The 15,613-nt window shown below is 39.2% G+C and overlaps 1 protein-coding gene across 3 annotated transcripts in view; it reads left to right on the top strand.

Annotated features, from left to right (window-relative positions):
* LEKR1 (leucine, glutamate and lysine rich 1) overlaps nt 1-15,613 on the top strand; it is a 66,904-nt gene that overhangs the window by 9,405 nt on the left and 41,886 nt on the right. The window contains exons 2-3 of one of the 3 annotated variants that reach the window (XM_087740542.1): nt 897-989; nt 1,737-1,951. In XM_087740542.1, the coding sequence (XP_087596668.1) occupies nt 1,737-1,951 (215 nt within the window). In that variant the 5' untranslated portion in view covers nt 897-989. Of the gene's footprint in view, nt 1-896; nt 990-1,736; nt 1,952-1,987; nt 2,486-15,613 lie in introns of those variants that run through there. The other 2 variants (XM_087740541.1, XM_087740543.1) reach the window with 2 other exon arrangements.

The raw sequence follows: 15,613 nt of genomic DNA, 5'->3' as shown, positions 1-15,613 counted from the left end.
TGCTCCTTATAACAGCTCATTTTGTCCTTTTTCAATATAGTAATTTTAGTGCTTTGGAACTTTATGGTGGTTATCCTCAATAACAGTTTCATATTTCCAAGCACAGTTTGCAGCTGCCAGGAAAAATAAACGTGCATTTTCAGCTCATTCAGAGCAACAGTAACTAGGGGTATTTTAAACTGGGGCAAAACTAAGAAATCAGAAACAAAGCTTGGCCTAGTACTTCCAGGGCATCCTGAAATATCATTTATTTATTTATATTTTATATATATTTATATATATAAGGATATATTTAAAGTGCAAACTATTATTGAATCATGGGATCGTTATCCCATGATTAGTTTATAATTTTTGAAAGCTGTTTTCTTTCATCTAAGTATGATTTCTTTGAACTTATCCCAATGTCTCAAAATGTCTTTTTTTCTGTTTTTCTGTAACACAAGGGATTCTTACATTCTTTGACTTAAACTGTTTGCAGTTTTCCAGCTTTCTGATTTTCATAAGTCATTGTGTTAAAATCCTTGTAACAGTTGATAACTGCAAGAAAGGTTAAAGTGTGTTTTAAGCGCTCAGTACACAAACACACAACTGCTCTTCCAGCTGCCACCCATTTTCCATCTTTCGTGTCTCCAAGCTTACCAATACTTTTTTTTCTATTGTTGCTTTGAGGTAGTCTCTTTAGCTGTATTATGAGTGTCCTCTGATCTAGTCCTAATTTTAACCATCTCCTCTCAAATGCATTTATGCTGTGACCCAAGAACAGGGTAAAAGCTGTCGTGTTCAGGGATCCATGGTCTGTGCTGGTAAGCAGATGCTTACATGTCCCCTACTAAACTGTCAGACCTTCTTGGGTTGGTCTGGCCGATTTATTTACTCGATACCCATTTCTTGTGCAGGTTCAGCTCTGCATCGCTTGTAAACGGAGCATTTTTTTTCTGGAAGTGAAAATCGTTAAAATATGCAGGAATAACTGATATACGGAGTAATAAGTACGTATCGGAGTCAGAGCACATCTATCTGTTCATATTTATGAAGCCTTGCTTACTGCAAAGCTTAATAATTTGATCACTTACAGAAGTATGTTTCTCAATTTAAGAAATGGTCTTTCAATTAGATGTGTAATATGTACTCTGTATTTTTTTAATCAGTGGTGAATACTTCATACCTAGTAAATGGGTTACATTTTCCATAATACTCAAGTGCCATGGACACTACATCATAATAATTAGTCCCTTACTCATTTGAATTATTTTTGCAAAGATTGCTGGATTACATCATTCTGTTCACTTTCCACTTTTCATCTTGCCTACTTCAGTTGGATATGAGTTGTCAAAAAAACGCAGTAAATAACATTTTTCTGGCTCAGGTGGTCACAAATTCATTAAGGAGATAACTTTGTAAAACACAGCATTTTATTTTAAATTAATACATCAAACATAATTCAGAGGTACTTCAGTTTAGAATTCCAGCGGGAGTTCCCACATAGTAAATTGCACAGTTGATATATCTTGTGAAGTTTCCAGTAAGCGAAAATACTGCTATAGCTTGATTTCATTTTGCTAATGTAGAATTTTGTCTTTATTATTTGTTAAAGCAATAACATCATCTGATCATAAATGCTCCAGAGCAGTAAATGGTTTAAACTATTCAGATTTATTATTATTTAGTGTCATTCAGGGTTTTTTTTTGTTCAACTTGTTTCTCACAAACAATCTTACAATTTTATCTTTTTCTAGATGTCCCGGGATGAGACAGTGTGTAAATACTGTGGAGTCAGCTATTTAATACTTCATGAATTTAAGGCGATGGAAGAAAAAGTAAAAGCCATGGAAAAGGAGATTAAATTTTATGAAGGAAGTATAGAACGGGAAAAAGGACTTCAAGCAGAATTGCAGTCTCTTTACCAAGACCTTGAACACTATCAAGCTGACAGTGACTCAAAAACAGAAAGGTCAGAGCATATTATCTAGCCTGATGTTATTTTCGTGTATGTGTATTAGGTAATTTCATTCCAAAGAAGTTTAAAATACAAATAAGATTTGTCTTTCTTTTATCAGATGTAACATATATACTGTAATACTTAATTTAACTCATCTTTCATAGTATTCTCTGGAAGCAAGTTTACAATTCCTTAATAGTTTAGAAATGGTCAATATAGTTAAAGAAAGGCCAGAAGGCATTACAGAGGTATTTCCCCTGCACGCAGTCCCAAAGGGAAATGATCAAATATTTCATCTTATCATTTTGTAATAAAATTGTAATATTTTAAATGAAATTCCACAGTATTGGGAGTTTCACAGTTCTGAAGTTTTTGCTTATTGTCTCATAGTAACATGGTAAAGAATTACCAGCCTTCTTACCCCGAGAAGCTTACGGTTCACGCTCTGAAGGGATGATACAGAATACTAAAGCAGTTATGAAAATCTTGGGTACTGCTTGTGGCGTTGCTCCTCAGAAACAGGAGTTTGCAAATGTTTACTGGCAGGTATGTAAAGGTCCCAATTAAAGGGGGAGTTTTGTACTCTTAAGAACTCCAGTAGTTTACAATAGACCTCAGAGCCACATTTATATTTTTAGGGCACAATGATTAGAACCTTTAAGTATGTTCTCTTTCAGCTCATACTTACAGGCTTTTGTCGTGTTCTACTTCTTTATCACATCGTGATAACTTTAACTTAGAACAGGAAGTCATACATCGAAAACATTTGTCCTTTTGAGGGGCCTACAGCACAACTTTAGTTCCTAAACCTTCAAATTGGTACTCCAAGCATAAAAAGTTCATTTTGGGGTAGACATGAGAAAACAAAGCATAAAAGGAAAGTTTCAAAGACTTTTTTCCCCTCTGCCCTTCCTTCATTCATCATTTCTAATATTTTTCCTATTCTTTGGGTTTGCAGTAAAGGGTGCAAAGGTAGCTATACCCAAACTGGCTTTAAAATACATGGCTGATTCACGTACTGTAAGTGGCGTTACTGAGGCAGTCCATACTGCAGCAGTGGCTGCAGAACCTGGTGTCCACCTGTGTTAGGTTTTGTGCCACCATAATGAGAGTGCCATCGGGTTCTCAACCATGAACTTCAAGCTAGCTTGTTAGCTTTGATTTGTCCATCCTCAGCGGTTATTTATAATGTATGAAGAACTTGGACTGAGAGGGAAATTGTTGTAGTCAGTATGAACATTTTATGATATTGTTAGCATCATGGGTGTGTTTTTTAGTCTTATTTTTGCTGTAGGATTTCTGGACTGATACTTCTGGTTTCTAGTTAACCTCCTTTTGCTTTTATGCTGTTTTACAACACCATGACAATATAACAAATTTCATAATAACAAATTGTATCTTTTCTGCACTGTTCTGTGAAAGAAAAAAAAAAAAACTGGTTTGGCCTCTTCCAGACCTGAAGCTCTGAAGAACTGCCTTTCCATTTTTTTCCTCTTGTCTTCTACTTTTCATAGTCAGATTTAACATGGATACTATGTATTGGTTTTCTGTATCCTAATTTTCTATCCTCATATTTTGGAATCTATTGTTATATTCCACTGATTTTTTACAGTAGGACGGTAAACATTGATATTTATAGTTGGCTAATAAAAGATACTTTATAAAAATGCAGTTGCTAAAGTTGACTACTGATAGAATAATGTGGTACAAACAAGGGCATCAGAAACTTCTTGGTAATTTCTTTCTCATCTGAATCAAACTGTTTGTCAGAAGCTTTCTGTAAGAATGACATTATAATTTTACGTATCGGCTCAGTCACTTTGATTCTGAAGACCCCCAATAGGGGTGTTTCTTGCATGACTGACTCATACCTAGTAGCAAGTGATCTAGAACTGATAACATGGGGCATTTGGAGTATTAAGGTGCTCTCAAGAGATTGGACTGGAATGCTTTGGAAACACTGCAGAAGAAACAACTACAGCTTGTTTATAGGTGAAGCACTCAAATCCATTTACTTTTTTTTTTTTGTGAATCACTCAAATACTGTTAAGAATTTGATGTTACTACTAATGGATTTAGTTAGGCTTGTGTTTGGTAATATTACTAATAAAAGATTCATTTTAAAGCACAAGTTCACACAAAGTTGAACAAAACACATACATCTTGTAGATCACTCTGCTCATACTATTTCTTGCAAACTGAACATCCTCCCCCCTCCCAATATTCAATGTTTTCTTTGGTTTATCATCATATTTTTGAAGAGTGCATTTGCTCCTTGTCCCTTTAACAGCTTTGAGTGGCAGTTATGATGGCAGTATTCAGTGTGTTAGCAAATACAGTGACAGCACATTCTTCTTGTTGAGGATCATTTCCCAGAGGTAAACTTAAAATTTTCATTTAGCTGACTTTTTGTAGTAAAGCTGGAACAGTTAATAAAAATTTTATCTCTGCGTTTTTTTTTCCCCTAAGGCTCAACTTGATTTAAAACCTGCCGAAATCAAGTAGAATACGTTCAGTAAGCTTTCATTCAGGCCATAAATCAACTATTGTGCCTTGTTAAGTAACTTGTCTAAATAGTCCTTATCTCCTTTTTACTATCCTGGGCCTCTCTTGTTACCTTGTGCTGTTGGCATAAACTAACTATTCAACATACTATCTTCTGGTTCTTGCAAGGTTGACAAATCATTCCTCCCAAACTGCAAATGTTTATCGGAAGCCAAATATGCCTTTTGTTTTTATCTCTGGTAGACCAAGAGATTTAATCTTTCTTGTTAGTTGCAGACTGTTTCATTTTTATATTCCTTTTAGGTTAAAGTATTGCTATTGTTTGTACCTGTGGTTAACCTTGAAAGCCACCTGAGAACATGAGCTTTTGCAGAAATAAGTTACCTACCCTTTGGGATTTTGTCAGAAGAAGGGGGACTAACCATCATGCAGTTAGCTACACTGATTCGATTTAGCTCTTCAAGTCATACTCTTATTCCGTGTTGAAATCACTTTAATTCCAGAATTCTTTCATGAGAGCTATTCCTGAAGGGCTGTGGCTAGCTTGAAATAGCAATGCCCGTCAATACATGTGCTAACTTGAGGTAGGCTGTGCAGCTGGTACCGCATTGTGCTCTGCGCTGCTGGCTCTTCTGCAAGATACTGACTACGGACTACTGTCTGCAAGAGCAACGATTCATGCTTAGTTAAGCTGAAACACTGGCGTGTTGTTTGACTAACCATTTTTTGTCTGTTACTGTGGTGGGTTGACCCTGGCTGAATGCCAGCTGCCCACCAGAGCCTCTCTATCACTGCCCTCCTCAGCTGGACAGGGGAGAGAAAATATAACGAAAGGCTCGTGGGTCGAGATAAGGACAGGGCGAGGTCACTCACCAATTACTGTCATGGGCAAAACAGACTCGACTTGGGGAAATGAGTTTAATTTATTACCAACCAAATCAGAGTAGAATAATGAGAAATAAAACCAAATCTTAAAACGCCTTCCCCCCACCCCTCCCTTCTTCCCAGGCTTAAATTTACTCCCGATTTCTCTCCTTCCTCCACAAAAGTGGTGCAGGGGGATGGGGAATGGGGGTTGGGGTCAGTTCGTCACACGTTGTCTCTGCCGCTCCTTCCTCCTCAGGGGAGGACTCTTCACACTCTTCCCCTGCTCCAGCGTGGGGTCCCTCCCACGGCAGACAGCCCTCCACGAACTTCTCCATCATGAGCCCTTCCCACAGGCTGCAGTGCTTCACGAACTGCTCCAGCGTGGGTCCCTTCCACAGGTGCAGTCCTTCAGGAGCAGACTGCTCCAGCGTGGGTCCCCCGCGGAGTCACAAGTCCTGCCAGCAAACCTGCTCCAGCCTGGGCTCCTCTCTCCACGGGGCCACAGGTCCTGCCAGGAGCCTGCTCCAGTGTGGGCTTCCCACGGGGTCACAGCCTCCTTCGGGAATCCCCCTGCTCTGGTGTGGGGTCCTCCACAGGCTGCAGGTGGAGATCTGCTCCACCATGGACCTTCATGGGCTGCAGGGGCACAGCCTGCCTCACCATGGGCTTCCCCAGGGGCTGCAGGGGAATCTCTGCTCTGGTGTCTGCAAGGCTGTTCCTCTCACATATTCTCACTCCTCTCTCCAGCTGCAACTGCACAGTTTTTTTGTTGTGTTGGTTTTTTGTTTTTTTTTTTTTTTTTTTTTTTTTTTCCCCCTTCTTAACTATGTTATCCCAGAGGTGCTACCACTGTCACTGATGGGCTGGCATTGGCTCTGTCAGACACGGAGGAAGCTTCTAGCAGCTTCTCCCAGAAGCCACCCCTGTAGCCCCTCCTCGCTACAAAACCTTGCTGTGCAGACCCAATACAGTTACCCATGTAAACATATTAGTAACAGGCACTTTCACTGGGGGCTTACTTCTCTAATTCATTGGAGATACAAGTATGATTGGGTGTAGCCATGTCTCTATGTGGGACGGCCCCTGGATTCCTGGAGTCCCTGGAGCTGAGTCTATTAACAGGTTTTCTCTGGCAGTGTCTTTTGACATTTGTGACACTGCATGAGTGGTACACTGTATTTGTGGTGTGAATTTTGATAATTCTCGCAACATCCAATGTAAGAAATGTAAAATAGATTTAAATACTAAAGATGCTTTTTAAAGGTATAGTAGTACTGAATATCATGAGCGTGACAAAGAACAAGAGATTTTTATGATGTTTAGACATGTGAAGCGGTGTATAGATATCACTTAGCGAGTCCTATGTCACAGATCCCTTGTGAATAGATTCCTGAAAGCTGTTTTACAAATCTAGCAGGAGGAGTTACTTGTTTGTTGCTACCATGAGACTTATGCTCCTGAGTCATGCATGTAGATGTTGAAAATTTTATTCATAACTAATAAAATCCTAAAGATAATGTAAACGTAACATTTGAACTTGTAGAAACTGTATTTTTCTATATTTGTGCTTTTTTGTGTGTGTTTTCTTGAGTTTGTTAGTTCTTACCACAATGGCAAAACTTGATACCATGGAAAATGCTTTGTTGTTGAATTTGCTTAACATAAATCTTCCTTTTTGCAACATGATTGCTTAGGAAAGCAACAGCAACTACCTGGCTTGGTAAAGTCTAAACTTGTAATAAAACACTAAAGTGACTGGGCAGTGGTAACAGCACAGTGCGCTACCCTTAGCTACCAACCTACACAGCAGTTTGGTAGAAATGACGTGTGGTTTCTTGTCCTAGGAGACTGAAAATGCAGAAATGGGGAGTGGTACATGCTTTAAGAACTGTGTCACCATTTTAAAAATAGGTTTTGAAGGGGAAGAACACAAAGCAAAAAGGTCACTTTAATAGATTTTTTTTTTTTTTTAAATGTCTGTTTCTGTTGAATACTTAGTGATGAAGTAGAGCTGAATTGATGTAAAAAATCTCTGAGAGCCAAATCTGGATGAAATAAACAAAGAGGTAAAGAACTAACCTCTCCTTTTCTGAATGTGGTTTAGGGCATACAGTTGGTTATTCTTATTATATACCATCATATGTAGGCAACTTGGGAGATCACACATCTTTTGACTGTTTTAGAAAGCATGACTAATGAACAAAAGATTATAACCACTGCAGCACTGTAATGTGTTTTCAGAATGATATTGGTGTATCATCTAACACATAAGAAATCCGTTCATAAAGTAGTACATGAGTGTTCTTCATCACACTACAGAGGTTCTGGGTGAGTCTCAGGTGTGTGCTCCTTCAGCGGCTGCTTGGAAGAGACAAGTAAATACAACAAGCTGCCAAGAGGTATCAGCTGGGCATGGGATTCACTGAATCTCTGGGGTTTGCACTCATCGTTTCCCAGCAGAAGGAAATAATGTAGTGGTTTTTCATTGTAGGGAGAGTATAGAGCACATAAGTGCTGGAATTCTTCTGGCTCTTTATGCATTTAATTCTACTTTTAGGTGGCTCAAGTTGCAGTGTTTAGAAGTGCACAAGAGCTGGTTTGTACTTGGAAGTGCCATGTGCGTGTGAGTTTTCTGAAGAGAGGATATGAAGTTTACTAGGAAATAGCCCCTTCAACTTTTTTATTGAATCTGTTTTGTAAATAATAGTACATACTTCTCTAATTAGCTACATGATAATTTTAGGGTGTACTTATTAACTGGGAAAAAGCAGAATTTTGTATAATGCCAAAGTGTTTTAATATGTTCTTTTTTATGGTTGCAAACTGATCTGTATGTTTTGCCCTGATGGTGTCGTCATGATGGCTCTGGTATGGCTCAGGCTTGTGCAGAGACACAGCAAAAGGCCTGACAGGGTTTGTAGGACCCAGGTCCTGTGTTCACCCTCTGTACAGCAGCGAACTTCACTTTTATCTTAAAAAAATCACTGACAAATCTCGGCACAGTCTCAGAAAGCCAATCAGCACAGTGCCTTGGGGAAATATCTCTCGCTGATAGATTCTTGGGTAGAGTATGTTGAAGCCAGTGTCTTCCCAATAGGATACGTGCTTTTTGCTGCTGACGAGCGAGAGCTCAGTCCCACTCTTGGTGTGTTAAAATTGTGGTTGTTCCAGTTTTGACAAGTTTTTTTTCTATTAACATGATTAAGTGCCAAGATTGATTATTAATAAGCAAGACAAATTTGTTCACAGAGATAGTTCAGAAGAGTGATTCATGAGGTGCAAAACTGCAGTAATGCTCAACCTTCTTCTAAACTCCTGATAAAATGAACTTTTTTTTGGTGAAACAAAATTCCTTACCTGGAAGAGGCTGAAAGAGCAGTCAGTAGAAAATGCAAAAGGCAACATGAAATCTGCATTTTTGCTTCCATGCATACTTTTCATGTATATTTAATTAAATATATTTTCATATTTAATAGGTAAAATTAAAATTTAAAATGATATTTCAAAAGTTATCACAGCGTTTGCCATCGGTGCCACATAATGTAAAAATGGCCTTAAGAGGTGTTCACTGACAAGAAAGCTCCAGCAAAGATTCCGCATGGCTCTATGCGTGCCTCCATGAATGACTAACTTTTCTCAGGAAAGTAAAAGTTGTTCGTCTCCCTCAGTGCAGGTTTTTGCCTTAGGCACGTATTTTCAGTTCTTGCTCTGCTTATTGTTTGAACAGTTTACACGCTACAGTTCTTGAGGTTTTCCCATTTCAGTGCTCACAGCCATCTGCAATTACGGGGACTAGTTCCTCTCTTATACCCTCGCGTGGTTCCAACGCTGAGTCCCTGCACAGCATCACCTACAATGGCAAAGGCCACATTTACCCTTTTACTAGGGAAAAAGATCAACAGGTCATTGTATAACTTAACTCAGTGTGGACAACACAATTCCATACGAGAGATTAAAGTAATGCTTAGATATTATTTCATTGTAAGCTGGTTATGATATTCATAAATTGTCAGAGAATTGAATTTGTGTTTAGTATCCTGTATCGCATGGTAGATATAAGATAATGGTGTGATGCACATTTGTTTAGGTTTTTTTCCTTTCCTCTAGTGGGTGGTCATTTATTTGTTCACACTATAAGTTCAAGTTAAAATTTTCAATTGCTTGGGTATAGGGAGTTACTATCCATTTTGTGACCACTGGTTAAAAGCAAGAAAGTAAGAATGACCCATCAAGAAGTTTTTAATAAAATAATTTTTCATGTCTCCGTTTACCTCCACCTTATAATTTAATGTGAGATTTGTAAGCTTGATTCGTAGTTGTAAACTTATTCTGGGCAGAACTGCAAAGCCTTAAACAGTTTCATTCAGTCCATGCTCAGACAGAATGTCTCACTGAAATCCGCAGGGGTTCTGCTTTATTATCTTACGAGGTGAGATTTGAAAGCTTTGTGATTATTTACTGAAGAAGGTTAATATATCGTGTGCCTGTGCATACAGTACAAGGTGTTATGTTCTGGAGTTCTCTATGGCCACATGGCGATGACTCTTGGATGGGACCAGAGGGTGAACACAGGCTAATCCTTGAATACTGAGACACCTATTTTCTCTCCTGTTTTTGACTTCCTCTTGCACTTGACTTTGCTTTTAAGACTGCAAAACGGGAAGGTGGCTACCCAGAGGAAAACCTGGGGTTAGCTCTTTTGACCATGGCTGCGTTCTGAAGGATTCTCTAGTAAAGGGAAGAGGTGAGATGGAATGGATGAAGGTCGCTTGCTGCTCTAGATCACTGGGCTCTGTGGATTTGGAGGTCAGGCAGCCTCTCATCAGAGGGAAGATACGGAAAAAGAGATTTCGTGTTTGGCAAGCAAGAAGTAGTGAAAAGATGGGTTTACTTGGATTGTGACTGTTTTAGAATTCAGAGGGAAAACTTAGTTTCCACTTACGTTCAAAGATGTAATAATGTATGTAACAGAGTAGGCTCCATCAGCAAGACACTTGTCTGGTTTGAAAAAAATCCAAACACAAAAAGAAATATATTTGTATTATGTTAGGGAAACGCAATGTCTGTCTGTCTTCATATAATTATTCACTCTCTACTGTTCCTGCAAATCTAGAAACTAAGAAGATTTCTGCTTGGGAAGTATACTCAAACATACACCTTGGGAAACTTCTGTTTGAATTTGCTGGTGCAAATTTGTAGTGTAAGTAAAAAGTCACCTATAAATTTGCCTTGGCACCATTTTTTTTATGCAATTATCAAATTACTCATAACTGTAATCTCATTTTTTTTTAACTGAATCAATATAACTCTACTGACTTCTAGGAAGTTATTCCCGACTTACACAGGAGTTAACAGAAGTTATTCCTGAGGTCTGACAGTACTGAGTATGACTGCTATGACTGAGATTGTGTAAACTGTAATTGCTGTAGATGAAATTGGTAGCTGGATTGGTAGTTCTGGGAAATTGAATCCTGGGCTTCTTCAAAGATAAATTTTGAAGGGGTTGTGACAAGGCAGTCATCTTTCTATCATTGTTTTCCAGACCTGTTCCAGAGATTTACCTTTGCTGGAGCAAAAATTATCTAAGCTGTCTTCACAATACATTTTATACTTCTGCTGAGATAATAAAGATAACAATTAATGCAAGATTTGAAATGACTGTCAGCCTACATGAGACTTGATAGAGACCTTCACAAAGAGCCTCAGAATTGGTTGTCAGAGATAATTTTCATTTGCTGTCAAATCGGGCCGTATGCTAACCTGCAATCAAGAGGTGAATGATTCTGTAGTGGCATATGAAAACTATGAAATAGTCTTGTCTTAACTTGAACTTGTGCTGAACAGAATATAAAAAAAGATAATTATGAAGAAGTTTGTGGATGATATTACGTGCAGTGAGTTTCAGACTGTGCAATTTTATACATACCCTACACCAAATTTATGAATGAATACTCAGCTCCTTCATAGGGATGCACGCTGACTTGTCTATTGGAAGAAAGGCAACACGCTGAAATGAAAATGAGCAACTACTGGCTCTGAGCAGGTCCTGAGAGTTTCATGGAGCTGAAAATACTGTAGTGAAACTTTTTTCATTGACAGTATGTTCCAGCCTCCGCTGTGCGTACTGTCCCTGCTGACTGCAGGCAACTAATGGTGCAATTGCTCATTCAGGCTTAAATGGGTCCTACCCGGACTCGTAAAGGGGCTGTGTACCATGTAGTCTGCAAAGACAGGGTTATTTCTTCAGATCGTAACTTCTGTGAAATGCAATGTCTTAAATTCAAACAACCATGGTAATTGCTCTTGTCTTTACTTTTAGGACAATGAGTGTATTTGTTTGCTGGCAAGAATCCCTTGCAACTACTTCTTTATTTTCTCATGCTATTCTTTTCGTTGTCAGCACTAGTAGTTAACATGTTATAATTCAACTCCCACTCTGGGCGGGCTTCCTCCAGTACTCAGTAAGAAAGTATGCTGGCTGCAAAGATAGGATGTTAATTCTCACAGTTCGTGTGAACTATAGGACAGAGGACAAGATCACTATGTTCTCACGAGTCTCTCTTCATGCCAGCATTTAATGATCCATTGAACTTTTTCCTTTGTGCTAAATATCACCAAAATAACATGTTTATTTTTCTTCGTTCTTATGGTGATGATAGTAGACAGAGTGCAACTGTCTTGCCTTCTCCACCTGTTCTTTTGTGTGTGAATGGCCAGAACATACTGATAATGTCTGAGGCTGCAATTCTGTGCCAACCCCACTACATCAGATCTCTGGAATGGAAAGAGTAAGAAAGTGTGTCTGTACTTACTCGCAAGTTTCCTTTTTAAACCAAAAGGTCTTCAAATACTGCCCATTCTGGAATGAGTAAGAACCGAAAATGAGCATCCAGTTTCCCATGGATCCCAAAGTTTTGATTTGCTATTGTTCAATGATAATCACTGCTTTTTTTGCTGAAGATATAGTTAACAGAATATATCATCTGCAAAAGTAGATTTGAATTTGTGACTGTTAAGGGGATGGTCATTTCCTCATTAGTCAGTGACACCAATCTGATTCTGCTCCCAAATGCAATCAAACAGATTTTATTCTCTCCCCTCCTGCCCTCCGCCTCCAAAAAATGTACAGGTAGGTATGGGTAAATTTTCCTAGCAAGGTAATGCCAGAAATTTCTTCAATTTTTTAATAAGTTTTATCTTTTTTTTTTTTTTTTTTTCCCCAGTGGTTACAGTTGATCCCAAACAACTTGCTTTTTAACTACCAGATGTTCAGTTTTGGTTTTGGCAGAGCTCTACAGATCCAAGTTTCTTTATCAGGATTAATATTTTTTACAACTTGCATTTTGGTGCAAATGTGTTACAGATGATCTATCTGATAACAGTAACTAATGCATATTAATATTACGGCTAAATTGCTAAATTTTAATATTTTTTTTTTACTATAAATCATTCTCATTTTCTTTTGCTTTTTAAAATGGAAGCAGAGGCTGATGTAATGCTTCTGCCATCCTTTGGTTTTGTAAAAAATTTGTCGATTCAAATATTATTTATTTACTTGTGACAACGACTCACCAGTAGACAAATAGCTCATTTACTCTGCTTGCAGTAGGTTAACAGTAAGCGTTGAAAGCTTACAAAGGGACTGGTTTTTAACAGTTGCATATCATTGTAGTTGTACTTTCGGGGAGAGAGGAATATAGTAGAATGGTTACCTACAGCTAACAGAAAAGAAAAAAGTCCTACTGTAAACTGGTAGTGATGTGCTATGTGGTATTCTTCCTGCACATGTAATGCAGGAAGGGAATTGGATTCAGCTGTCTGTTATTCCCATACGGTTCCATTCATTTCATTACAACTATGGGAATAAGTCCCGAGTTGTTGAAAGAACAGTGTTGAAAATGTATTTATTTACACTATGATAGCTGTGCTTGGAAAATAAACAGGTCAGAACCGCTGCTGTGATGAAAAAGTTCAAAAGGTAAATTTTAGAGGAAAAGAAAACTTGCAGGTCAGCCGTCTGCTCCTTTGAACTAGACGGCTGTGTTTGCTGTGGCTTAGAGTCCAGCACGAAGGTGGGTCGTATCCTAAGCAGGCAGGAGACCAGCGTGTGCAGCTGTGCACAGCTGTGCGGTGATGGAAAGCTCCCTCTGCTTCCCAGGGGCCACCCCCTCCTCCTCTCCTGTGAGCAGGTGATGGTGGTGCAAGAAGTAATGGTTGGTTCTCCTGTGTCTTATCATGGGGCTGTTTTTTTCAAAATATATGGATGAAACTTGAAGCAATTAAAATGAGAAGATTGTTCAGATGTTAGCAAATGCAGCGAACAGCCCCCCTGCGCAGGCAGCATCTCTGTGTGCTGCCGGGTGACTGCAGGAATCGTGCCCATCCACAGCCTCTGCTACACCTGGTGTGGGAATGGGCTGAGCCACCTGCGGAGCAGGCAGTCTGGCTGCCGACTGCCACAGAGCAGGAGATCCCATAAATGGGGAGAGCCCCCACAGGATCAGCCTCATCTGATGAGGCATCTGGTTTTGTTCCCCCTTTTTCTGGGTGGGAAGCGCTGTGGAGACAGAGCAAAGCCCCTGCGCGTGGCGGTGCCCCTTCTCCCCGGCTGGGTGATGCTGCTGGGTGGCCGAGGCAGGGGCTGGTTAAGCAGCACTGTCTGCTGGCTGTGAAACAAGCTCTTAGTCTGCAGTGGTGAAAGAATGTTTTTTCCCCACTTTTTACTTATTACACATCTTGAGTTGAATATTCTTGTACATAACCATGAGCACGTATCGCCTGTCTCTGATCACTTTTCCCCCAGCACAGATATTCTCCTGCTGTAATGTCATAATCTCATTTAAATAAGCATAATTAGAAGCACAGATGTGACAAACGTTAATTTGCATTTTTAATAGGAGAGAGGGTACACAGTGTATTTGTGAGTCCCGATAACAGTAAGCTTTTCTTTCCCAGTCGCAGATTTAGGATCTTTTTTGGTGTCAGATTTGAAGTAAAATGCTGAAAGTCGTCACCTGCACTATAATTTAAAAATCCATTATGTGCTGTTGTGATGAAGCACACTCCATACCTAGGAGAAGGAAGCATGAAAAGACTTTTCAATCTATTCAAGGCAAACAGTTACAGAGGGTGTTGTGACAGTGTCTCCTTTGATCCTCTTCTGTAAGGTGATTGCTTTCAGGCATCCCGAGGGGCCTTAGGAGAGGGAGGGGAACCCAAGGAGAGCTGAGGCTTTGGCAGGAGCCCGACACTCGGCCAGGATTTGTCAGGTAGAGCCACCAAGTCACAGCCTTTCCGTTTTGTCTTGTGGTCAACAGTGGTCTGAGCCCAAAATCTCTTGGGTGGTACTTTTTCTGAAAGGAAAGGGGGAAGTAAAGAAAATAAATGCATGTTCTCTCCGGCATATTGTGGGTCAAGCTGGGAACATGGAAACCTAGCTCTAGTCCAGAACTTTCTGCTGTCTCCTTAAGTCTTCCTTAAGAAAAATATAGGAAAATAATCTTACTACCTTGACATTTTTGATCGTTTTGATGCTAATGTCATTACCTGAGTACATAGAAGTAACATCTGGTGGAAACATTTTTTGTGAAAAGTTTCTCTTTATTCTTTAAAATGCCATTGTCAAGCAAGAGAGGCCTAAATTCCAGTTGGTGTAAAAATAATGGGCAGGAATATATTGTACATGTGTATTTTTTATTATTGTTTGCTGAGCACCGTTAATTAATTCAGCAGTGCAGAAGTACGGTTCCACAAACGTGAGTGTGAAACTTGGGGCAAAGGGAAACAAGAGTGACTAATTGGGATTCATCTTTTGCAAATGTCTGAAATTCAGAAATAGATAAACAATCTGAATGGAAAAAAATTATGATATCAGTAACCAAATATGTAGTATTTGCTATTTGTTGACTTTAGACAATTTCCCCTTCAGCTTAGGTGAGCTCTCCATTACCCTTTCCTGCACATCCTTGCAGTTGCGTGTAGAACCTACGCAGCTCATTGTGGTACCTTGCATCACCCTGCTGGGACAGGGTACCTACCTTTTAGGTATTGTAGTCCCTAAGCTGGGTACCCAAGTTGAACTTTAAACTGAGATTTTCATAATGGCATATGTTTTTTGGAAGATGAATGAGTTGTGTGTTGCATCTGTGAGCGAACACTGAATTCTTAAGATATTTATATAGCATTGCATATGAGCTGGTATTGGACATACACATTTCCACATTATTTTACAAATGTATTATGAGTATTACTTTGAAGGAGTTGCTCAAGTGGCTCCTACTATAGCCAGAAGATTAAATTCTC

The sequence above is a fragment of the Nipponia nippon genome, unplaced genomic scaffold (assembly GCF_047370975.1).
Source record: "Nipponia nippon isolate SJK-2023a ecotype South Korea unplaced genomic scaffold, ASM4737097v1 scaffold_7, whole genome shotgun sequence".
Lineage (NCBI taxonomy): Eukaryota > Metazoa > Chordata > Aves > Pelecaniformes > Threskiornithidae > Nipponia > Nipponia nippon.
The sequence above is the reverse complement of the archived record's forward strand: the minus strand, read 5'-3'. Positions and strand labels throughout refer to the sequence as shown.